We start from the raw sequence: 27,223 nt of genomic DNA, 5'->3' as shown, positions 1-27,223 counted from the left end.
GATGCGAGAATGCATTTCAGAATACAGGCACATGTTTCAGTATTTATCAACCTGAACAGAAAGGCACTAAAGAGACCAGTGTTGCTAAAATTAACACATCATGCTGTCCTACAAAAACCACACTAGTACATGTGAATCAGATTCAAGCAACACACAACATAAACCATTAATGCTCACTGAATAATTGCTTATGACATAAAATATGTATGCACTGTTAACATAAATCAGTTCAAAATAGCGGTTTCCTCCTATTTTTTGTAATACAACGGTTTACACATTTCCTTCTATTTTTTTGTAATATATTTTAGAGAACTAAAGCTAACTAGAGTGGCTTTACATGCCAAAAATCCCAAAGATTTACATGACGTCCTAAATAATAAAATAATAATATTAAGTCAGGGATTATGAACCTACAGTGTAAAACCTCAAAACTGGCAATTAATTACTAACCCAGGTTACTGTTTGACCAGTGTTAAACTGGTACAAGATAACACAGAGTAATGTTAACACAGGAGATCACATGTGAACACAGCCCAAATAATGAGCAGAAGCAAACGAAGAGGAAACCCACAGCCGTGACCTCGTTCAACAACATTCTGGAGGTCAGCGCTCTAGAAGAGAGGAGGAGTACGAGAGAAAACTGGGACGAGGAGAGACAGAACGCAGAAAAAGAGTGTAAAAGCTGCAGAGAAAAAACACAACAACTAAAACACAACAATCTGTCCATATTATTACGAAGAGAGACAGAACGCAAAAAAAATCCCTGCTACAAGAAGATGAAGAGCAGCTAGATACAATGAACGACAGTACGAACAATAGATAGAATGAATGAACTGACGAATGATGGATCTGTTGTTTGTTTGTTTTATCTAACAGACCAACAAAGGAACGAACGATAGATGAAACAAACGAATGAACGATAGAATGAATGAACAAACGTCAGATGGAACGAACGAATAAACAAAAGATAGAACCAACGAACAAACAATTGATAGAACAAACGAACGAAAGATAGATGGAACGAACAAATGACAGATAGAACAAACATACGATAGATAGCACAAACGAACAACAAGAGAACAAACAATCAAACGATAGAAAGAACGACCAAACAAAACAAAAAACAACAACGATAGAACAAACAAAAACAAACAATAGTACGAACAAACAAACAATAGAACGAATTAACAAATGATAGAACAAACAAACGATAGATAGAACAAACATTCGATAGATAGCACAAACGAACAACAAGAGAACAAACAATCAAACGATAGAAAGAACGACCAAACAAAAAATAGAACAAACAAACGATAGAACGAACAAACAATTGATAGAACAAACAAACGAAAGATAGATGGAACGAACAAATGATAGATAGAACAAACATACGATAGATAGCACAAACGAACAACAAGAGAACAAACAATCAAATGATAGAAAGAACGACCACACAAAAAAATACAACAAACAAACGATAGAACGAACAAAAACAAACAATAGTACGAACAAACAAACAATAGAACGAATGAACAAATGATAGAACAAACAAATGATAGAACAAACAAACGACAGATAGATAGATAGATAGATAGATAGATAGATAGATAGATAGATAGATAGATAGATAGATAGATAGATAGATAGATAGATAGATAGATAGATAGATAGATAGATAGATAGATAGATAGATAGATAGACAGACAGACAGACAGACAGACAGATAGATAGATAGATAGATAGATAGATAGATAGATAGATAGATAGATAGATAGATAGATAGATAGATAGATAGATAGATAGATAGATAGATAGATAGATAGATAGATAGATAGATAGATTTTATGAACGATAGATTTTATGAACGATAGATTTTATGAACGATAGATTGAACAAACTAACAAACGAACGATAGATAGAAGGAACGAATGAACGATAGATGGATAGATAGAATTATAGATTGAACAAACTAACAAACGAACGATAGACAGAAGGAACAAATGAACAAGAATAGATAGAATGAACAGATAGATGTGCTGTTTTATGACCACATGACAAAGAGGGATGATCTTTTAAAATGAAACATAACCAGGTTTTGACCATAAAAAAGTAGCACAAATGTCTTTACAATCTCATGCCGAACATCACTTTGACTTCTGAAGTCATGATGCTTCGAAAGGCCAGAGAGAGCGAGAGACGAGAGCTGGAAGATTATTACTGAACACTGACATTTGGGTTTTTTCCCCACACAACTTCTTGGAATATAGCAAAGTAGCCATGAAGTACTTCATTGGTGCTTTTTTTGTAATTTTAAAGCATGAACATAATTCATGTACACAGCAGGAATGCAGTTCATACACAGCTCAAGATCACAATTAAACCAGATAAATCGAACAGCTGATTGAGCTTAGGCTGTTTAAACACACACAGATTCTCTCGATAAGTGTTTGAGTGCATAATTATGCTCTCTGCGTACAGTGACCTACCTTTGCTCTCAGCAGGCCTCTCACACACACACACACACACATAATCACCCACTCACTATCAGCGCAATTTACAGCAAAACACACTGAAGTCAAAAGTGCTGCATATGCAACTACTGCAGTTCACAGTTCTGCCAAAGCACACCAGCACAACTGTACGTACGCCAAGCATCACTTTCCCAAAAGTCCTCTATTAAGCATCCCGGGAGTCACACGCATCATGCATGCACCAGTTTTTCCTGCAAACACTATTATATCTGCTCCATCTAAGCATAATAACGGATGCACTATCCATACCAAGTGAGAATTCATACCTCAATGTCCAGCCTGAGCTTCCTCATTCCAGCACAGAAGAGCCGCTTTGCTCCAGAGATGTGGTCAGAAAAGGGTCCAGAGAGACACAACCAGAGCAAACAGTCATAAAAACGCCACATCCAGGCGTTGCGTCCATGCAGGATCACCTCCAGCACTGGAACAATCTCTCTTCTGAGATCTCTCTCATCCCACTGTCATGCACTCAAACACTCCTCCCTCCAGCCTCGCTCTCCACACACACACACACACATGCGGCCCCTCGGATGCTAGATCAAACTGGCTCGCATCTGCGGCTTGGGTTTCATCCGGATCTTCTGTGGCTTTGTGGGAAGAAGTCATCTGTTACACTCGAAAACCACTGAAACCCACACAGTTTCACATGTATAATGCAAGACATGTAAGCAGTCTTTTATCTGAACTAATAACATACTGAGACACTCACACACACACTCTTGAACATAAGTGGGTCATGGACTGACAAATGAAAGGAGAAATTAGCCTGGCTGCGTGTGTTCATGCATGCGGTGAATTAGAGAAATCCTCACCTGTCCTTATCAGTCGCCGTCTCTCACCCGCAAGGTCTCACCTAAAACACAGAGCAGTTAGACAGACTGACTGGCTTTCATCAAATAAAGAAAGCAGACAGTTCCAATAATACATCAAGAGCCTGTCTGCACTTTCTCCACTTCTAAATCAGGCCTGTTTGGCAAGTCTTTATTATTAGTGGCATTTACTTTTAATTGCGCTTCACTCGTACTCGTGCTCAGAGATGTGCTTTTAGTGCTTTAGTTTTATTTCAGATTTATTTAAATAACCAAAATGTTATTTATGATGATTCCTGAACCAATTATTTAGGAATCATTTTGACATAACTGGTTGCACGGTTAGTTTTTAACCCCTTAGCTGTCTGTCACCCCCCTTTTTGAGAATGGGGGTTAAAATGCACTATTCACACTTAAATTGTTTAGTTTGTTAAGTTTGGTCTTGTTTTAAAAACACTCAGCAGATTATTGCTGAAGTGAAAACACTTCAAAACATGAAAGTATGAAAAAGTTATGGAAGTTTAAATTTACAGTAAATCAAATATATTGTACGATATATTTTTTTATTTTACATAAAATATATATTTTACAAAATAGTTTTTACAATAAAATCAAAGCCATAAATCTAACCAAGTAATGTTCCAAATTTGAAGTTGATATCACAAAAATTGAAGTTCCCATGAGATTTTGTTTAGGCGTAGTACCAAAAATAGCCACCGGGTGCCATTGAATTCCATTGAATTTAATTGTATAAATTCTGCCTTTACAAATTAATACATTTCTGTCCAAATATCAATCTTGTCACAAAATTTGGACCCTTGAGACTCAGACCTTTCTGACAATATGTGTTTTGTCAAGATTAGAAAAGGTTTTGATTACAAATTATGTATATAATGATGCTGATAAAATAAGTACCGTTTCTATGGTAACGCAATGTTCAATTATAAACTGGTTTTCACAGGATGAATTCTGAGTTTATAAGCTTTCAAATGATACCTAATTTATGATAACTACTAAAATATGTGATATAATAAAAAAAGCGCTAAAAAAATTGAATATTATATTTTAGGATAATATATATATATACATATTATAATTTTTAGAGGATAATATTATACTATAATTTTTATTTTTTATTGAAAAATACTAGATTATATTTTTTATTATGAACTTTTAGTATAGAAACAGAAGTTTCAATGATTAAAAGTGGGTGCATCGACTTTTTGTGACTAAGGTCAGACCTCATGTTATGATGCGGATTTTTCTGAGGTGCACTCTTGTCATAAATTCATCATTTACTCTTCCTACATAATTTGTAACACAAAACAGGGGTGGAATATCTATTTAGAAGTCTTTGACCTTTCCAACAATACACTGATCATCATCAGACACACTGTTTTCACTTACTGGACCTTAGAAAGGATGAAAAAAAGATGAAAAGAGATGGACATTGAAGAGGGACCCATACCACATCTACAGGCCATAAGTCCACAGAGAGCTTTCATACGACACAGTTAACAATCACCGGTCAACCACATAGCAACACCCTGGCAACCACCCATCTTGTGCAACAGTGCCCCCTTTTTCAGCGGCGCTTGTTCCGGAAGCACTTTTTTCATTAATTTTCCCCATAAGGATTTTAAAATAGCCTTTGTTAAAGCTGTATAAGCCATGAACCAAGCCAATCAGCAACAAGGCGAATCACAACAAACATGACTACAAACTTTGATTTGAAGCAAAAAATTATTTAAAAATCGGACAAAAAAAAAAAAAGGTACAAGAATGTACTTAACGCTTTATTGAGGGAAAGAACTACAATCCCATGAAGCATTGCAAACAGCATAAATAAAAATTTTACATTTAAAATACAAAACTACTAATTTACAAATGTTGATTATATGTAATATTATTATATAATTATTTTTAGTTTATTGCAATATATATATATATATATATATATATATATTTGGGCTGTCAAACGATTAATCGTGATTAATCGCATCCAAAATAAAAGTTTGTGTTTACATATTATATGTGGGTGCACTGTGTATAATTATTTTATATATAAATATATATATATATATATATATATATATATAAATACACACACATGCATGTATATTTAAGAAAAAAATATTATTTATATATAAAATTTTTATATTTATATATAATATAAATTATATATAAATCTATATACAGTATATACATGAAAATATTACTTAAATATATACAAGCATTTGTGTGTATTTATACAAGTATATATAAAATAATTATACACAGTGCACCCACATATATTTTTAAAACATTTTTAGTATTTTGAAAGTGTAGGCCAGGAGATCTACTTGATTACATCATTCACGACAGTGGGTGGAGCTACAGAGATATTTTGGAGTGTGTTGCTTTTTTCAACTCTCTGATTGGCTTTATACACAGCTCCACTACTTCCTGAACTTTAGCCAGCTCCTTGTTTCCTGTCTGCAATTATTGTACAAACTGATTAATCCAGGTGTGTCTGATAAATGTTGTTGGTCAGATACACCAGGATTAATCAGTTTGTCCAATAATGGCAGACAGGAAACAAGGCGCTGGCTGAAGTTCAGGAAATTGGAATTAGTGTAATTGTCTGTCCAGCATCATGGGTAATGTAGTTTTTTTCCCAGGAATTCCACTGTTAAACACAATTATTTAAAAAAATAAGCTGAAACAATGCAGGATGATATCATCCAAGCAAATATCGATTAACCATAGCTCACAGTACGTCTGGTTTTAAAGGTTTCTATACAGTAAGTTTCATTCATTATCTCCATAAGGAAATAGATTCTGAAATATACAAAATCAATTTCCTTATGGAGATAATGACTTGAGTTTTTAGTTCCAGAACCCGACTGTTGCACTTGTGTCAGTTATGCACATGCAAATATTGTAAACATCTTTCCAAAACGCTGCTTTCCATACACAAATTTGATCATCAGTTAATAGAATACATCACATTATGTCTACATCTTTAATCCAGCATACATTTAGCTCATAGATCTAAAATAAAACATTCTATCTATCTATCTATCTATCTATCTATCTATCTATCTATCTATCTATCTATCTATCTATCTATCTATCTATCTATCTATCTATCTATCTATCTATCTATCTATCTGACTATCTATCTGACTATCTATCTGACTATCTATCTATCTATCTATCATTCTGATCGGCAGTGGTGTTCTCGTGATTACTAGCGAGTTCTCATGTTTATGGGCTCCTCCAGCGTGGTTTTCTCAGTACATCTCTATTTTCAGGCGTGTGTAAGTAGGTCTGAGCCACAGTCTCAGTCGCTTTGGTGCATTTCTCACATCACTATTTACATTTGCACAACAGTTAGTTCAACCTCCACAACTTTTTGTCATTTGTGCACATCATAGTAGCAGTTTCTCATTCCTTCCAACAAATTGCAAATGCTTTTGGACATGCATCAATTGCTTTCATACAACTCTCTGCTGTTTTATAACATTATCATTTGCTTATGTCATATCAGTCCAAATTAACTATAATTGTGAATGCTGAATAGTCATTCCATATAAAACTAATAGTCCTCATTTCATTGCTTGAGTCATCACATACAAAAATGTTGAACTAGTTTTCAAAATCCGTCAAGCAATTTTTTTTTATCTTAAAAAAAAACCTTTTTTATCCTAAATTAAACAATTTCTCACAGGTGAACCTCAGCTTTCACTGATGAGAAGAGATGTGCATGAATGATTTACAGTATATGTATGTCGTATGTTCAGTTCCAATACGTACTGTGATATTGTTTACAGTTGTGCACCGATCTACCCAAAGGGAGTTTATGTTTGTTGTAAATAAGGGTGTATTTTTTTCTTTTGCACAATGCTCTGATCAAATTAGAATTGCAAAGTCCATGCAGTAAAAATGTGAAACATACATATTCAGTCAGTGTCTTGTACTCAATTACTGTACCTCACTAAATACAGTAATGTGAAACTTTACTGTAGTTTTCAAATGGCTGTGCAAATAGTTTATAGGACTGTCTTGAGCATTTTCAGGTAGTGTCACCAAGATCTGACTTTTTTTTGCATTGGCAAACACTTACAAAGTAAACTGTTAGTATGAAAACATGACAAAGCCATTTGACTATCTTGTTCATAAACACTGGTGTTAGGACTTTTCATCTTGACACTTTCAATGACATGAATACTTGCTTTTGATGAATGAGTTATCCATTTTGAGCAAGTGACACACTTTTGCAAGTTATCAACTAAGTTTTGCAGTTTGTACAAATTGTTTTGAGAACTGCATTAACTGTTGTGCAAATGTAAATAGTGATGTGAGAACGGAGAAAAACTGTAAACACATTATCCATAAGGATACATCATTTATGCATTGCACTTATCAGGTCATCCAATTAATAAACTTTATTTTTTTTAATTTCTAAAGAACATGTTAGAGGTTACTTACAAAACTCACTGCGCCTTGATGCTTGATTCAATCGGTGGGATTTACCGCAAGTCACCTATTTTAATGTCCAACATCATAACTAATACCTCAAGAAGACACATTGTGAATTATTCATATCTGGAGCACAAACGCTGCAGGACGACGGACATCACATCACAAACTCTAACGATAAGCAACAGTAATAGTGATACTTAATATAGTAAATACCAGTAATTAAGCCAAAACAAAATTTCTATTGTAAGCATTTTAAAGAGGTTTGGACTTTTTGACATTCAAATCAAACTACTGGAAAGATTAAGCATATGATGACTTTCAGAGAAGACTTGTTCTCTGTTCCTCCAAGAGACAAACTCAAAAATCCCCCAACATGTCTTAAACCACATCACTGACCCTCAGACTGTAATGTACTATATTACTCACTCATTAGATATTAGTCATTCACGGAACTTGTATTATAAAGCCGATAATCTGTAAAAAGCAGACGCTTTCAGTTTTGGAATGAGACATGTCTCAACTGACTTTCAGTTCTGTCTAAAATAAAATAAAACAATGTAAAAATGAACATTTAAAAACTACACTTAAACTTAAACACACAGCCTTTAAAGGGGACATATCATGCAAAATCCACTTTTTTTAGCCCTTAAATGCATTTTGTTGAATATTTGGAGTGTTTATAAGTACAGAAAAGATGAAATTATTCTCTTCAGGTGCTTCGTTTATATCTTTATATTCTGTTTTGGTCATATTTTTCAACATGTTCAGATTTTTCTGTTCTCTGTGACGTTTTTTTGAACTACAGCGTCACCGTATTTGCAGCGGAACTGACAAATAAGGACATCGACTACCGGCCCAACACTTCGAGCAATCCGCCATTATTATTTCTCGCTCCGGTTTTGTCGTCCGAGCTCAATGATGCAGAAGTTACGAGAGGGCAAGTCAAAATGTTCAGTTGTTGGATGTACGTTAGTGACCTGAAGCATTTTATAGTATAAAGACGGGTTTGCCGATCGACTTCGTCTGAATGAGAGGTAAATTCCTTCTATCTTTGGAGACGACGAACAGAGCATTTCGATAAGCTGTAAATATCGTTAATAAAAATAAAGTACTTTACTTTCTTAAAACACATGGTTGGTGGTCATGGTTTAGCAGTACCTTTGTCTTTCTTTGTTTTTGTTTTGAAGTAACGTTACCCGTCTGCAGTATTATTGTTCTTGAGTTTCATCAATGCTCATTTAGCTGCGTTGTTTTCTGATGCTTTTCTAAAAGTATCATATTATCAATACAGATTGTTTGTGGTAAGATTAGACCGTAGTCATTTAGCTTGTTTTAACAAGAGAAATAGTCGACTTTCACTAATAACACAAAACACAAAAAAGTCGTCGTCTTTATCAACTCGCTCGCTCTGGCTCGAATATGTAAGGCTTGACGGACAAGTCTTCTGTTGTTGACATTTTATTAACCCCTTAACTGTCACCGTCCCGGTACCGGGACGCCTAACTTTACTTCACTATATTTCTATTAAATCCTAATCTAATTATGACAAATTATATATTTTTGGAAAGGTCTAAGACTTCTAATTAAATATTCGACCCCTGTTTTGTGTTAAAAATTATGTAGGAAGAGTAATTAATGAATTTATGACAAGAGTGCACCTAATAAAATCTGCATCATAACAGGAGGTCTGACCTTTGTCACAAAAAGTTGATGCACCCACTTTTAATAATTGAAACTTCTGTTTTTATGCTAAAAGTTCATAATAAAACATATAATCTAGTATTTTTCAATAAAAAATAAAAAGTATAGTATAAAATTATCCTCTAAAAATGATAATATATATGTATATATTATCCTCTAAAATATAATAATATTTTTATCGCCTTTTTTTATTATATCACACATTTTAGTAGTTATCATAAATTAGGTATCATTTGAAAGCTTATACACTCAGAATTCATCCTGTGAAAACCATTTTATAATTGAACGTTGCGTTACCATAGAAACGGTACTTATTTTATGAGGCTCCTCCCCTTTTGGGCATCCTTATTTTTCATAATTTATGATCAAAACCTTTATTAATCTTGACAAAACACATATTGTCAGAAAGGTCTGAGTCTGAAGGTTCCAAATTTTGTGACAAAATTGATATTTGGACAGAAATGTATTAATTTGTTAAGGCAGAATGTACACAACTAAATTCAATGGAATTCAATGGCACCCGGTGGCTATTTTTGGTACTACGCCTAAACAAAATCTCATAGGAACTTCAATTTTTGTGATATCAACTTCAAATTTGGAACATAACTTGGTTAGATTTATGGCTTTGATTTTATAGTAATTTTAGAGTAAAAATATTTTGTAAAATATATATTTTATATAAAATAAAAAATATATAGTACAGTATATTTGATTTACTGTGAATTAAAACTTCCATAACTTCTTCATACTTTCATTTTTTGAAGTGTTTTCACTTCAGCAATAATCTGCTGAGTGTTTTCTTTAAAACAAGACCAAACTTGGGTATATATTCCAAGGCATTCTTAAATTACAACCATTTAAGTGTGAATAGAGCATTTAACCCCCATTCTCAAAAAGGGGGGGTGACAGTTAAGGGGTTAAAGTGTGAATAAAAATGTTCTTGAAGGTATCGTATATAATCGTATCTCTAATCAAACTACCGTATCGTAATCGTATCTCTAATTGAACCGACCGTGAACTCATCGACCTGGAGAGCGGGCGGGGTGTGATGCATCTCCTTTTTATTTAAAGGGGCCGCTTTGAAACGGGTCGCTCACAGACGCACATCAGAAAAGGGGTAGAAAAGGGGCTAGTGGAGCTATAATAATGAGAAATTCAGACCCAACCATTGCCAACATACCCAAGTATGATTTATATGTAAAAATGAATGATTTAAAAGCATGATATGAACCCTTTAAATAATCTCTATCATATACTGGAAAAGTGCAGCAGCACAAACAACAACAACAAGCAGCTCGCTCAATTCTAAGAGTCAAACAGATCATGCAAAATAGTCATTAAAAACTATATTATCTTTATAAATAAAATCAATTAAAAGTGATGTTGCCTTGGTTCTGGAACAACGTCTCCTTTATGAACACCGCCATTATTAGGTTAGGCCCTCTAGTTTAAGAGTTAGCTTATGGTTAGAGCTTTTCTTACTTTCGACAGGATTGTTCCAGAAACACGGCTAACTCAGCAAAACCAAGTCACCACTACTTTACCACAGGCATCGAACTCTCTCTTTCCCAACACAACTATAAAACGGCACAGGTCACAGAGTTTACTGCCTCTACATTTCACCATCTGGCATAAATCTGATATTCTGTCCCACTCAAAAGATTATACTGATAATCAATTTAGCAACACCATCTTTGAAGCATCCATACTGTATATGATTAATTATAAAGCTATTCATATTGAATTATTGAAACTTTAGTCAGTAAGTTACGTCGAGTGCAAAAGCTATTTTTTTCACAGTGCGTTAATACATTTTAATCAGATGTGTTACTGAAGCACTGTAATGTGAATGGATAATAATAGATCTGTGACACATTGATAAAAGTATCTACAAGGTGCATAAATATAATTAAGATTAATAGATTACAACGGTTACAGTTATTTATGAAAACAATGTGTATAATAGGGCACTGTCAAATAAATATTATCATGCTGGTTTCATAGAAAGTGCTGCTATAAATTCATATCATTTCTCCTAAATTTTAGCACATTTTGTCCCTTATTTTACCAATAGCATCATCAGTTAATATTCACCAACATATGTAATATACACTTGTTGATTGCAAGATCTATTTAATATCAAGTAAAAAAAAAATTGCTGACCAATCGGTATGATTCTGTTCATAAATAACACCATCATTGGTTATTCTGGGAAATGCACAGGAAGGTACATGCACACACACACACACAGTGACACACACACACACACACACACACACAGTAAAGCAAGTTCCTCTAGCACAAATGGAAAAAAGAATTAGGAACACATCTTGAGCAAATTAAATAAAGAATAGAACAGAATAGAAATGACTATGAAAGCTTGAGTCTCAGAAGTATAAAGATGCTTTGTGACACTGAAGTGGAAGAAGAAGGCATTAAATAATAAGTTAATTCCCTCATGTGACATAAATATTTGTAATCTCCTTTGCAAAATAAGTCCATATATTTTCTTGTGGAAAAGTGTGTTTTTCTCAAACTTACTCACTGGCTTTGAGATGTGTTGTCAGATGTCCTCTTTGCTGTCACTACTGACCGGTTGGACCTCCTGACATAAATGAATAACAAATTTGAATCATATTGAAATCAAAATCAAGACCACATATATTGCAACGTACCCAGATGCATCTGAATGACTCACTGAACATTCATTTTACAACATTTATCAGCTTTTATCCACCATGGCACTTTAAGGAAATAAAAAAAAAAATGCAGAGCCTGTGCACTTTACACTTAAAAACCAGCGCTCACTAAACATCAGAGTGTGGTTAAGTGTGGTTAATGCTGTTCAGAAAGTAGACATGAAAAACTTTCAAAGTAAAGTAACACTGTTTTGCCAACACTAAAAATACACAAACTGATGTTCTGTGCAGACACTAAAAGAACCCGGGTCATTTCAGGTTAACTAGCAAATATTTTATACTTTCACAAACTAAAAATGATTCAACAGGTCAGTATAAATATTTGTGCTTGCTTCTGGGGAAGGGGGGTATGCGTCGCTTCTCTCTTAAAATTACCGTGCATGAATGAATTAAAAATATTTGAAAATATATAAAAGTAAACAATGAACCAGTTAATAGCTTTTTTTAACATGAACATCTGAATGCAAAACTGTATTAAAAAATGCTAAATAAGACGATTCGTAATTTTAACTTTGATATAAACATTTTTGACATTGATATAAAATAATATTTTATGATTTCATAAATATTCTGCGTGGGCAGAAACAGAATTGTTTATTAAAGTGATCAAATTTGAATGCACTTAAAATGAATGCACACTTTAATAGTTGTATTATGGTCTATAGACTAATTAGACAAAGTATTCATCTTAATCATAAAAATATATTTATTTATCTGAAAACTTAATAGCATAAATTGATAAATAAAATAAATGCGTCATGCATGAGTCATGCATTTTGAGCCAAGTTGTTCTTGATCACTGACCATCTACAGGACCATGACTTTTGCACGTTCTTTAAATAGCAACGCCTGATAATAACCAAATTGCACATTGAGAGCAACACATACTGAATGCTTGAATACAAACACACAGCTAAAGCGAGCTGTTAAAAAAAAGTGTGACCAAAGGGTGCGGCAGCCGCTCTAATTACCAAAAGGGAAAAAAAACTGTCAGATTGAACAAAAACAATGGAAACATGCGCAGACTGAGCTTTAATGCAATAAAGCTGATTAACCACTTTTTCTCTACTTCCCCAAATTTCTACAAAAGGCTCATCCTTCTGTCCATCAGACACTCATAATTCTCTTTCTGACAGACGACGGCGTGGCTCGGCTCGGCTGATGGACATGAGGTCTCTGCTAACACTGTCAGGTAAAACACAAGAGTTTATGCAGCATCTTATTGTCTGATTCTGTGTAATGGGATGTTTTAACAAATTCTTGAAGTAAAATGTTGAAATGTCAACAACAGTTTTCACAAGTTTTCAATGAGCTTTGTTTGTCTGGTTAATAGATTGGCATTAAATGATGATAAAAAAAAATATCAAATTATCAGTTAAATTAATTTCAATGCCAACTTGACAGAATTAATTATCGAGGGCTTGGAGCCAGAAGGGCGTAAGTGGCTTTTTAACAAACTTTACAGGAGAGACAAAACTAAATTTTTACCACACTTCAATCACCTGTATTATTAACGTAAACCACAGACATTGCAACCACAGGCATACTTACATGAAATGAGTATTTAAGTAAAAAATGTATGGCATATTAACACAATGAGCATGTTCTAAAACATATACGCCTTTTGTTGCTTTATTCAATACAGTTTGACCTCAGATAGGTATTTGTGGCACCATTGGATAGAGCTCATCGAGACCTTTATTTTGATGTAAAGAACTCATATTCGCCCAAAATGCCACTTACGCCCCTCTGGCTCCAAGCCCTCGTTATATGTAATAATATCATTTTTGGTGATGTATGCAATATGATCATTTTTAACACTTTACAGTTCCAAAAACACATTTTTACAAAGATATTTTAGAAAGATATGCAAGAATTACTTTCAAAAGTACTTTTTTGAAAATGCAAGTGACTCTTGAGTCATGATTCGCCCAAAACTGACTGGGTGTGGCCGTCTCATTTAAATTCAATGAAGCTGCAAATTAAAATGAAAGATGTAGTTTCTTAGTGCAGAAATAATCTGTTCCATTAATGAACCAAAAACAGAATTGTTCATACAAGCGATCAGGCTAATGAATGAAGTTAATAGTTGTATTATGGTCTATAGACTAATTAGACAAAATAATCATAATCATAATTCATGATTAATTCATCTTAATCATAAAAAATATATATTTATCTGAAAACTTAATACCATAAATTGATAAATAACATATATGCGTCATGCATGAGTCATGCATTTTGAGCCAAGTTGTTCTTGATCACTGACCATCTACACGACCATGACTTTTGCAACTTCTGTAAATAGCAATGCCTGATAATAACCAAATTGCACATTGAGAGCAACACATACTGCATGCTTGAATACAAACACACAGCTGAAATAATCTGATTTATCTTTTTATGTCACAGTGCTGTTGGCTCTCATAAGAGAAGACAATGGACAAAATCCAACAGGTAAATACACACATTTTCATTGTGCACAAGATCAGAGGAGCTAAAAAAAGAGATACTATCAAATCTATTATAGCTCAGCATTAAGAAACACCAATGCAGATCAGCAAACCAGCATACTGATGTTTCTAGTGTCAGTAATTACCTCACTGAGGCTCATTTATAATGAACCATGTCCAAAGTAGTTCCTGACGTGGTTCCTCGCTGAAGACAGTCTGACTCCAACATGATCAAAAAGCATCTGATCATTTTCTAAGATCTGCATAGAATCATAGATCTGTTAGAAACCAGCAGCTCAAGTTTATTCATCACTTGTGGCACATTTCACATCGATTAGACAGTCAAAAACTACACCGAACTCGACAGAATACCTGAAGCCCTTGAATTAAAAAAAACAGCAAGAAACTGTTCATTTAATTAAAGTCAGAGAGGGTGAAAATGGTGAAAAGCAATATTAAGATATTTTTAAAAAAGCAACAAAAAAGTTGTTGTTTTTTTTTCGAGAAAAAAAAAAGTATAAATAAATAAGCCCATAAATTATTGATTTATGCCTTTATAAATCCATTAATTTAAAAAATCATTAATTAACAATTGCACATTTGCGGTCCATTTCAAACTTTTCGAATTTCTCCAATTATTATATTGTTTGTGTAGGCAGAACTAAATCTCAATGGTTTGCAATTACTGTCAATCAATAATAGTAGTCAGACAACCTGGCGTTACAGAAGACGTGTCTGTTTTCTTTCTCTCAGTGTCTCTCCTGCCGAGGTTCCCAGATGTGTTTGTTGGAGATGACATCACTCTGATCTGTAAAGGAGGGGGTGAACCGATAAAATGGTTCATTAATGGAACGCCTCATTCACATCAGAGATCTTCAATGCTTTTTACAGCCGTGACATCTAAAGACAACGGGAGGTACGAATGTGAGCGGGGCGGATCGAAGAGCGAGCCGTACACACTCACTGTCGAAGGTATGAACACCATCCTAAATAACTCTAAACTTCATCATCAGTTCCTCCTGCTGTTTCTCATCCTCTCTCTCCCTCTCTCTCTCTCAGAGCTGGAGCCTCACGCTCAGCTGTCACCATCTGTAGGTGGCGCTGTGATGACCAAAGGTGGTGGAAGAAACCTGGTCCTGCAGGTGGACGATGATCCGAATGACTGGAAGTGTTTTGTGTTGAGGGGAGAGAGCGGCTCTAAACTAGGAACCTCTGTTGATCAGATGAAGAACAGGGCTGTTATGTTTGCAGAATTGAACGAAGCAAAAAGAGCCACTTTCTGGTGCAAGAAGACCGGGACACAACGAAGCAATGCTGTGACGCTGAAAATGACAGGTGACTCCTTCCTCCTGTCCCTGTTGTATTTCAGATTACTTGTGTAGTTAAAGCCAAGGGAAACACAAAACTACTAACTCTGTCATTATTTACTTAATTGTTCTGAGGAAAACAAAAGATTCGATTTTGAAGGATGTTTTGACTTTTTGTGTCCAACGTCTATGCAATGAAAGTCAATGGGGTCCAAAACAACATCAGATTCCGCTGACTATAACCGTATGAATAAACAAACTCGGAGACATCTTTCAAAATCTTCTATTGTGTTCCGCGGATGAACAAACGTCTAAACCAGTTTTATATTATCATGTGATTATCATAACATTACTAATTCTGTAAAAACATGGGGGGGGACTGCATTCATATTACACATTATTATGACATTCTGTTACGTTTCCAGATGCCTTTCTTTCCTAGAAAAGATATTCTGACTACAGGATGTTAACTAGTTCCTATCAGTCTTGTTGGCTCTGAAACATGTTAAGTAATTGATGTTAGAGCAGAGCTGCCAACTCTCACGCATTGACCCTTTTCACACGACAGACCAGACAGAGAAGGGTACTTTTGATATAGAACAAATTCACAGCTCTCAGATTCTGTCAATTTTATTACGAAATCCTAACGATAAATATCATTTTGGCGCTTTTGAATGTGACAAATCGCTGTAGCGCCTCAGTTAAAATGCACGTAAACTGATCATCTTTCTTCACTAGCATGAATAGTAAATAAACACGAATGATCAATGGGTGTGTGTGTTGAAAGATACAGTAACTTACCAAAATGTATTTGCCTCATATACTGAAATATCAACCAATAGACTACAATGTCACATAACGTTACTTTTACCTCAGGAAAGCCATAGCACGTATTTTGCATTAGTTTAAATTAGTATTTTGCTAAATATTTGCATTTAGTCATTTAGCAGACGCTTTTATCCAAAGCGACTTACATCTGAGGACTAAATCAAACAAGGCAATAACAACACAACAAGTGCTCAAAATACAAAGTTCAATCATTGCTCAGAGTAGCATAAACCAGGCAAGTGAGTATTAAATCACGGAAGAGATTTTTGTTGACATATTGACATTATTTATTACTTTATATTTCTTTTAAATTGCTATTTTTTAAAACGTTAATAATACCAGCTGACGGGGCTCTCTGTAGTCTGTGTTTACAGCATTAGGCAATTTTTTTTTCTTGAGAAAAATTAACATCTACTGTAGTAGCCTATATGTATATGTATCCAAATTGAATCAAGATCACAATCAAAACCACAAGAATTACATTGAAATTGTAAAATTTGTATCAAGCAACAATAAAACAGTAGCCTATAGTAACCAATTATTGCACCATGCTGTCATTAAACTTAATAAAAGTATGTGACGTTAGGCTACCAAAGGTTTAGGCTACCAAACTCAAAAGTTGTCAGCTATGTTAGAGTTTACTGAATTTGAAGCTTGTTAGTCAAGATGAATATAGCCTGGCTAACGCCAGACCACGTATCATTGAGAATGAAACTTGGTGTTCATTTTCACGTATTTGAGGCGTGGTGTACGAATGCCCAGAGCCGTATTATTGGGTGCTAATGCGGCTGTGCTCCCTCCCCGTTCTGTGATTGGTTCCCTATTTCAGGGGAAAATTTGGTTCATGGTATCCAGACTGCATGGGGAAACCCAGGCTACGAGGTAAAACTAATGTCCTTTGTCAACTCAAAGACAAAGTCGACCAATATAGATTCAATTAAAGAAATTCCAATATGATTTTTTCCAGTTGAATCCCTTTTAAACAGCCAATAGCCTGTAGTTTGTGTCAGTAACACCATACTTTGAACGAAGCACCTGGTTCTTGCAGCAGTCGATGATGGATGTCTGACCTGTGTGTCTGTGTGTCTCAGAGCTCAAGGTGATGTTGGAGCCTCCCGCCATTCCTGCACTGCTGGGCGAGAGTGTGGCGCTCAGGTGTGCAGTCTGGGGAGGGAAAGCCGAAACCGCTGCTTTCTATAAGGATAATCAGCTAATCACAACCACAAAAGAAGACACATACATCATCACCAACGCCACACAAGATCATACCGGACAGTACAGATGTCACGCCACCTACAGGTACACCCACATCACTGCAGATGCTGCCCGGCAGGAAGGAGATTCTGATGCGCAGGAGATAAAAGTTATAGGTAAACATTACAATATTACAATAACTGCCTCACCTCATCCCTTCATTTATACATTGCAAAAAAAATATTGTTGATTTAACTTAAAAAAATAAGTAACCTGGTTGCCTTAAAATTTTAAGTTGATTGAACTGGAAAAAGTGAGTTACTACAATGAAGAAGATCGATCATCAGAAACTCAAAATAATAAGTTATCTGAACTAAATAAATGATTTAAATTGATTTGACAAAATAATTGACAAATATTGAAAATATTTTTTCTTTGCAGTGAGTGTACACAACCAGTTCTAGTACTAGAACTATTAAGGATATTTTGGACATGGTACCATGGCATTTATAAAATATAACAATAATAATGATTACAATAAAACATGTTACTATACTGTATATATTTAAGTACAAGATTTATAAACAAGTATACACATTATATTTGTATAATGATAATAACTCACTGTTTGCAAGTAAGATGAAGTTAGCTAAAATAAATAAAACTAAATAAAGCAACCCATCACATCTTTATCTTTTGTTGTTTTTACTGGCTGCATGCAAAAGCAAGCACACTGCTTCACCAGCATAGTCCGATGATTCATGAACAAATGACTCTTTAAATGATTCAGTCAGAACAACTCGGTTCGAATTAGTCTAACGAATTACTCACTGAATCTACATTTGCCAGATGCTTTAATACTACTAATAAGGATTAGGGTTGGGTATCGTTTGAATTTGAACGATTCCGATTCCGATTCCTTGTTTCGATTCCGGTTCCTAACGATTCTCGATTCCGATTCTTTTAAGAGGCAGGGTCAAAAAAGTTTAGCTAACCTTGCTAACCAACGGTCTTTCTGAAGGAAATACTCCTTCTGTAGAAATACTCCTTTTGTCACAAATTTTGCATTTTGCCGAGATTTCGTTATTTTTAGAAAAGTGAAGCCACACTTTGGATCGCCGACGTAAGGTACTCATGTTCGACTCACGTGGTTATGCCAACACTTCCGGTAGACGCTTCTTCGTTGGTGTTGTTCAGCGGTTACTTCTTCCGCTCGGCGGACTGTGAATATGGAAACTAGGAATCGAAATTTTAACTTTTGAACGATTCCGGGAAAAACGAAAAGTTAGTCTCGGTTCCAATCGATACTCGATTCTCGATACCCAACCCTAATAAGGATACATATTCACTTGGAAATTAACCCATGACCTTAGCTAATGTTAAAGGGGTGATGAACTGAGAAATCAATATCCTGAACTGAAAACGTCCTTGTTAAGGCCATTGCACACCGAGTCCGAAATTCGCATCCGAAATTTCCACACATTAAAAACAAAATTCGACCTCACGTTATGTCACTCACGCTTGCACACAGCCTCCGAAACTTTCGTCCGTCATAAAAAAATTCGGATCGGGTTCGATTTTCTGCGTTTTTCGCATCCACAGCCAGCATTTTGAGAGGTTTTTTCGACAATTATTCAGGGCCGGGGGGAGCTCGTTACTGTCTATGGAGCTCGTTCCGCACATCATATGCGCACTGCTTTTAGTTTTCAATTCGATCAAGTGTTTATGTTCTCTTCTCTCGATTGGATTATGAAAGGAATAACCTCCCCTTTCAATCAGTTTGAAATTTCGTTAGAAATTAGCCTATTACTTATTCATTTTGATGTTTTTTAATGTTAAAACCAAGCAAACGTCATAAGTTGACCTCAGAAAACAATATAATTTTTTTTTTAAAAAACAGTTCATAACCCCTTTAAGTCACTATCCTACCAACTGAGTTACAGGAACAACAACTGAATGAATTATTTGTAAGTCATATTTGTATGTGTGGTACAGGTGGGCCTCCTGCTCCTACAGTGGATTCAACGTCTCCAAATAGACTGAAGTGTCTCTGCAGAGGCTGTCCTTCTAACTGCATGTCCTACCGCTGGTATCACACACTTATTGATGACTTATTTGCAAGACGAAAACTACCTGAAAATACACAAGTAATTACCGTGAAGGAAGGAGGACTGTTCAGCTGCCGGGTGGAGTGTGGGAAGGGTTTCTCCCGTTTCAGCAACATTTACAGCTACGAAGGTACCCAAACACACTAGATTTTGAAGGCCGATACCAATACAAATATTTTGGGGTTTTAAAGTCCAATATTCCGATATATCAGCCGATATTATTTTTTTTTATTAAATATTGTTGGATTTCACACACGTGTAAAAGAAAAGCTAACTTTTCTGCACAAGATACGTTTGATACTTTTTCTCTATGTCTAAATGTTCACTCCTCGCAAGTATAACTTTGGCTAGAAATGATGCTTTGCAACTTATTGAGATAAAATAACATTTAATTTTAGTTCCAGTTAACATCAAATTTATTTCAAGTTAATGATTTTTTTTTTTATGAGAAATTATTTCCTGTGGTAATCAACAGCAGAAACGGTTCTCAAAGTGTCTGCAACACCTAAAAGTTTCACGCCAAAACAGATGCATGCAGAGCTGTATGAACACTTTCGTTTTCCGTGCACTTTAATGTTGACTGTAGTGACTTTCACTTCTCACTTCACAATTGTACACTTCTCATATTTTTTCTTGCATGTAAACTTATCTTCTCTCTTTTTTGTAGCACAACCGGAGTCAGAGCCTGTAAATGTGCTGCCCATCATGGTGGCTTTGATTCTGATGGTTCTCGGGGTGTTGATCGTGGTGCTGATCGCACTGAAGCGCAGAAGACTTGAAGCAAGTGCTCAGGCGACCGCACAGGGTAAAGATAAGAAGAAAGATGGAGACTATGAGCAAATCCAACTCACCGATCAGGCGGTTTACCACACACTAGGCGAGAATACGGATAAGGACACGGCCGAGGGGGGTTATGAAGCCCTAAAAAAGAGGCAGGAGGAGGGGGTGTACCACACACTAGGAGCTGCAGAAGGTCAGGGTGAGGGTCAAGGTGGGTACGAGGCTCTTAAGAGTGTGAAAGCCGAGGTGTACCACACACTCGGAGCTGCAGAAAGTCAAGGTCAGGGTGAAGGTCAAGGCGGGTATGAGGCTCTTAAGAGTGTGAAAGCTGAGGTGTACCAAACCTTAAGTTCAGGCGACTCAAAAACACCGGCAGGAGAATCAGAGGGAGGGTATGAGCAGCTTCCTCAGAAAGATAAAGATTTTGAGGCCGTGGCAGGAGAAGAAAATCCATATGAAGAACTGAAGGCCGGAAAACAGGATAAGAAAGAGATGAGCAAAGAGAAAGAATAAAGGAACCTGTAAGAAAGAGCACCACATAAATGCTAAACAATAGTCAAATCGCTGATCTTTTTATCTCACAATTCTGACTTATTTTCTTTTAGAAAGAATTGAGAGTTTATATATAGATTTAGTTGTGTATGAAATCGCTCCCTATCCACTATATAGTGCACTATATCGGGTGTCCGCCACCCCCATTTTGTAGTGGTGCCCGAATTCTGAGTGTACGACATCATTCCCTACATTCCTTCACTACTTTTACCCACAATCCTCTCTGAATTCGAGTGTACATTCGATGTGCACTTGCTGAAGCACTATTTCCCGCAATCCAATTGGCGTGAGCAAGTTTAAACCAGAGATTAGATTACAGCTTTCTTATTCCTGCTTTAAAATTTATTTCATGCTAGTTTTATTTTTCTATTAATCATTACTTGAATAGAACATATTAAAACATTGAGACAATATTATATAGATGAATTGTAAAATTAAATGAAATTATATTTATATCGTTTTTTTTATTAAAATACATTATTTAGGCATTAACATAATTTTATGTGTTTTACTAATGTGTTTTGAAAATTTGTGGCATTGTTGTTAACTCAGTCAACTGTAAAGGGATAGATTATAATATCCGTTCATCGTCGTTAGGAAGCGTATTCATTCGGATAATATAATAATGGTTGCCGGAGCGCGATGAAACTACAAAGCTGGCACGGAGGTATATATAATTACAAAATAAAGTCATTATGATTGTAAATTTTTGTTAATATTATTTTATAAAGTAAGATAAAAGGAGTTTTATCAGTGCGTGTGACGAAGCCTTTTTGGTGACAGCACTAGCTAACTCTCTGACGCATAGTGTAAACGTCAGCGTCCGAATTCACTCACTTCATCTCGTTCACTCCTTGCAGATATAGTGCACTCATATGTAAATGAGTGAACGAGTGAGCGGTTTCAGACACAGCTATTGACTTTTTAACTAGCAGTGTTATGAAGTACTGAGAAATTTAATCTTGAAATTGTGAGAGAGAGTACAGAATTGCGAATTTAGCCTCTATATCTCGCAATTCTGAGAAAAAATGTTAGAATTGTGAAACAAAAAGGTCTCTACTCAAATAGTTCCCACAGCCAAATTAATGTCACGTGACCTCCCCGCCAGGAGACGCCATCTTTGAGGTCATAACTGCTGTGTTTACTAGGTGTTCACAAAGTTTTATCAGAGAATGTTGTTGTACAAAAAAATATTTATTTCTGTTTAAAATTTTACGCAAATCATTAAAAGACAAAATGAAATAAATTATACAGAGACTATTAAAACAAGACATTTCGTTCATAAATCATTCATAAATCATAAATCATCAAATGGTGTGGATCCGTATGCAGTAATACCTAAGGAAGCACTGATCACTGATTATTCAGCTTTGCCCAGATACAGTATTTTCATGTGTAACGTTAACGTTACCTTTATCTGGTATTGACTAGGAGTTTTTACACATGTGAGCAATTCCGAGCCTGGAAATCACTGGAGGCGTACAGTCAGATTGCCCAGGGTTGGTTTGGTGACGTTTGTCATCATAGCGAAGTAGCAAGATGCTTGACTATCTGTTTATTAAAAAGCCATAGCCACGCACAACTTGATTCCCATGTTCCCCTTAAAACAGACACCGGTGATTTCTGTAATATGCGTGTACTTATTTGTACACTGAAGCATAGGGGTGGAACGGTAATTAATGTAATGGGGAACTAATTACGCGGGTTCTTTAGAGACATAATCTGAGATTGCAATGCTGAAATGTGTGAGTGTATTTGTGCGATCGAACAGTGGAAACAATGCTGTTTTGTATGCGTTTAATGCCTCGTCATTTTGTTCATACAGGACATCATTTAAACTGCAAAGTGTTAACTTATATTTGTATAACCTCCGTCGTTGTTCTGACAAAAGCTTATCTTCAAAATCCCGGTTTAACTGAACCTCCGGCACGATTTTATCATCCATTGACACAGCAGGAGATGACCATTTCCACTTTTTAAGCACGAAACTCACTTCGTTTTTAACTCGTGTTGCTTCTTCTACTGTTTTGCCCTCAGCAATGGCGCCGGGTCGGCAAATGCCCGTATGTTGTGACGTCATGTGGGAACTATTGTGTATACCTTTCTATTATTTTTAGTTAATTGAATACAGAGATAGGCTACTCGACCCCAAATTTTAAATTCTCCCATCATTTACTCACCCTCTTTCTGTCTCAGCTGTATTACTTGGCTTTCTCCAGACGAAGATTTTTAGAAAACCAATCCATCATGACATGAGTAACGTTGCAGGATCAAAAGCAGACCAAGTGAACACGACAGTAATCAAAGCGATCGCAGTAAGAGATTAAACAATGTCGTCTAAAGCTAAACTATAGGTGTGTGAGAGAAAAATATTAATATTTCAACTTGTAAACTCATATTTTGACAATAACCCGTAGCTTCCAGCCAACTACGGTTACGCTTCAGACAGAAACTCGCGCGAGAAGTGCCGTCAATCAAATCAAATTCAACCGTTACTTCTCGAGCGACGAGTTTCCGCATTATTTTTGGGAGGGCCAATTTTTTTGTTAATTGGGGGGGGGGGGGGGGTATTTATGAAGGTTACAATAATAGCCAATGAAATAATAAAAATTTAAACAAAAAAGCTTCAAAAAGTGTGTAGGTGTGTCGTGTTTCAGAAGATCCAGACGATCCCAAACAAACTGGCATCTGAGTTTGAGATCAAAAGAGATTTGACATTCTGATCAAAAGCGAAACCTTAAATCAAATAGGTACAGTTAACACAGCAAACAAAGTCAGATTACAGTTACAGATCCACATTCTCAGTTTAATACATTTTCTTGCAGTTATGAGAATTCAGAGACCTGTAGGTCGAGTTGTAGCCTAAGTGGAGAAAGAAAGTTAGTTTTGTGCAATAAAGCTGAAGGATTGAACCACCGAAATCTAAAGGCTATAAATGTAAATACTATTAGCATCACGCATAAATAAAATCAAACTCACACAACATAGCATATACTTGATTAACCTTTGGCAATTACACTCCCACATAATTACACAGAATCAGTTATTGTGAATATCTGCGTGAAGTTATTGATTGTACAGTTTATGCTACTAAAGTTTATCTGTGGGGCTGGAGAGCAACACATCAGCAAATGTACTTATTTCTGAGTTTCCTAATAATTGCACTGGTTTAACAATAGATTTAGGCCATTATATAAGCTTCATGTAAACGCATTGTTTATTTGCACCATTTCATTATTTCATCATGCTTATTGTTATATCTTAATAATAGGCTAGCTATTGTGTTTTTGTTAAATATTTTTATTCATGCACGTTGTTTTGTATGTTGTTGGATTTTCTTTATGTAAGAACTTAAAAAGCAATGCATTTTCTGTTTGTTTAATTGAAGATGTATATCAAAATGACCAAAGCTGTATTAACTGTCTGTTACAATAAACTTTCATTACAACCACCGGTAGTTCAGTGATTCTCCACTAAAAGGCAGAATGGTGTCCAGCATCACATTCAGGCTTGTTTATTTCAACCACAAGAGGTCACTGCAGGATTGATTTGGTTTTGCCAGTTTCCGGGTGTATCTTGAGAAGAGTTGCATGAGGAAGACGCCGCTATTTCTTCATCCACGGACTGCACAACAGTGGAAGAAAGGGACTTTGATGTATTTGCATTTGCACTGTTGTTTATTCATGCTTAATAACTTGTTTCGACTATCAAAAAGCAATGCATTTTCTGCTTGTTTAATTGAATATGTATATCAAAATTATAACTGTGTGCAGAAATAAACTTTTATTGCAATGCAACTGTAGTTCAGCATCACATTCAGGTTTGTTTCAAGCATTGACTGGGTTTACTGGTTATGCAAACTGGTTGCTCATTTTTCCCATCTTATACACGGTTTATTCTTATTCCTTGTGAAGTATCTTTTTATAATTCTAAGTATTCAAATTCAATTTTTTATAAATGAAACTGTGGTTTTCATTACTCACTGACATCTGCATCTTTAGTTTCACCACCATTTATGGATCGCTGAAACTGATCCCTTCATAACATTATCACAGTAATAATACACCAGATATTATAAATGTGAATCCCAAATGCAGATCAAGAACTCAGGCCTACCTAAAACTGTAAATATTCACACACTCACAGAGTATCAAATAACTATTTAATATTAGTGAATGTATGTAGAAATTACATAGTTTTAGTTTTGCCGTAAGTCTCTCTGTTTGAACTGCAGCAATGATAATAATAACCACAATAATGAAGTTTAATCGTACAAGTTGCTTTATCACAAGTTTTTTTTATACATTCACATTTCACAACATAGAACAAGTACATAGGAAACAAACCCCAAGAAACAAAAAGAAAGGAAAAAGACACAAACCGCAGTGATGTGTTAAGAACGTCCTTCTACAGAGATTTGATCATAAGTGACTATATTATCTTAATTATTCAGAGAGAGAACCACAGAAATATCACTTCATTTCTATGGGATCTGCTTCATGATTTACATTAAAGGAATAATTCACCCAAAAATGTAAATTGTGTCATCATTTGCTCACCCTCATGTCATTCCAAACTGAATGATTAACTTTCTTCTGTGGAGCACAAAAGACACTTATTTGAATACATGCGATTACAATGAATTAAGACCTTAAAGATCCATAAAGCATCATAACAGCAGTTCATATGACACACACACCAAAGTCTCGGGATGTTTTATGAAATGCTTGTAGCTTGACATCTCAGATCAACGTTCACTTTTGTCATAATTGCAATGATATTTCCAATATGCATATGGGGTTTACAAACTATACAAACACACATGAAAAATATTCAGTATTCAGCATGGTAGGATTTGATTCATCCTGATTTTTTTAAATATATAGAATAAATGAATCAAATTAAAAATACATTATATTTTTTAATAATTTTAGAAAATATTTAAATTATGAAAAATTGAGGTTCTGTTTTTTTGTGTGTTTGTTTGTGCTCATTTTAATTTTGGGATAAAAAAAAAATGACCCAGACATTTGTTTTCATAAGACACCCCATTTATCCAAATAGCCAGATGATTTACAGAAGATATCAATCATTTTTGGGTGAACTTTCCCTTTAATTTGCTGATGTGCGAGTAAATAAGAGTATATTGAAAATGTCAAGTGCCATGCTGAGGAGAAAGAGAGGAAGTGCCGATAATTTCAGTTAAACTGTGTTATTTCTTTTCAGTTCTACTGTAGTCTTCTCTACTACATCTCCTGTCCCTCTCTCGGCTATCTGTGCTATCTTTCCACAGCGTGTTGTTCATGCTAGCGCTCTGCGCTTGGCAGCGTTTTTGTCCGACTCAGAACAAAAAAGTAAAGGCTGAATATGATTGTTTTAATTAAACTATTAGAAAATTAAAGGAATGTTTTTGTCTCAATAAAAAGCGCCATTAAAAACATTAGTGGGATAATATCAATTATCACAGAAAATATTTTTTTTCACTCAATTAAAAAAGACGTGCTAATTGTTATTGCGACAATAGAGACGGACTTTTATTGAAAGTGAAAGATTCCTTCAATAGAATAAATTAATACAACTTTACTATGGCTACCGGTTAAATACAAAAAAAAGATCAAAAAATGAATCGTTAAAGAGAATTAGCTATCAAAAACAAAGTACCATCTAAATAGTTTATATCACTAGCCTTTAAATGTGTATTTGTCTACATGAGACCAATACTAAACACACCTCACAGTATTGGCACATGAGATCAATTCTCTAAATCTTGTTTTTAATTGAAATTATACTTTAG

The 27,223-nt window shown here is 35.1% G+C and overlaps 1 protein-coding gene across 2 annotated transcripts in view; it reads left to right on the top strand.

Annotated features, from left to right (window-relative positions):
* Window positions 1–21,715, top strand: part of LOC120488110 (uncharacterized) — a 31,256-nt gene extending 9,541 nt beyond the window's left edge. The window contains exons 2-8 of one of the 2 annotated variants that reach the window (XM_089125929.1): window positions 13,344–13,399; window positions 14,620–14,664; window positions 15,414–15,632; window positions 15,720–15,995; window positions 17,887–18,165; window positions 19,985–20,227; window positions 20,765–21,715. In XM_089125929.1, the coding sequence (XP_088982055.1) occupies window positions 13,369–13,399; window positions 14,620–14,664; window positions 15,414–15,632; window positions 15,720–15,995; window positions 17,887–18,165; window positions 19,985–20,227; window positions 20,765–21,390 (1,719 nt within the window). In that variant the 5' untranslated portion in view covers window positions 13,344–13,368 and the 3' untranslated portion in view covers window positions 21,391–21,715. Of the gene's footprint in view, window positions 1–13,117; window positions 13,400–14,619; window positions 14,665–15,413; window positions 15,633–15,719; window positions 15,996–17,886; window positions 18,166–19,984; window positions 20,228–20,764 lie in introns of those variants that run through there. The other variant, XM_039684604.2, reaches the window with a different exon arrangement.
* The last annotated feature ends 5,508 nt before the right edge of the window (window positions 21,716–27,223 follow it).

This window comes from Pimephales promelas, chromosome 22 (genome assembly GCF_988280905.1).
Source record: "Pimephales promelas chromosome 22, fPimPro1.hap1.1, whole genome shotgun sequence".
Lineage (NCBI taxonomy): Eukaryota > Metazoa > Chordata > Actinopteri > Cypriniformes > Leuciscidae > Pimephales > Pimephales promelas.
The sequence above is the reverse complement of the archived record's forward strand: the minus strand, read 5'-3'. Positions and strand labels throughout refer to the sequence as shown.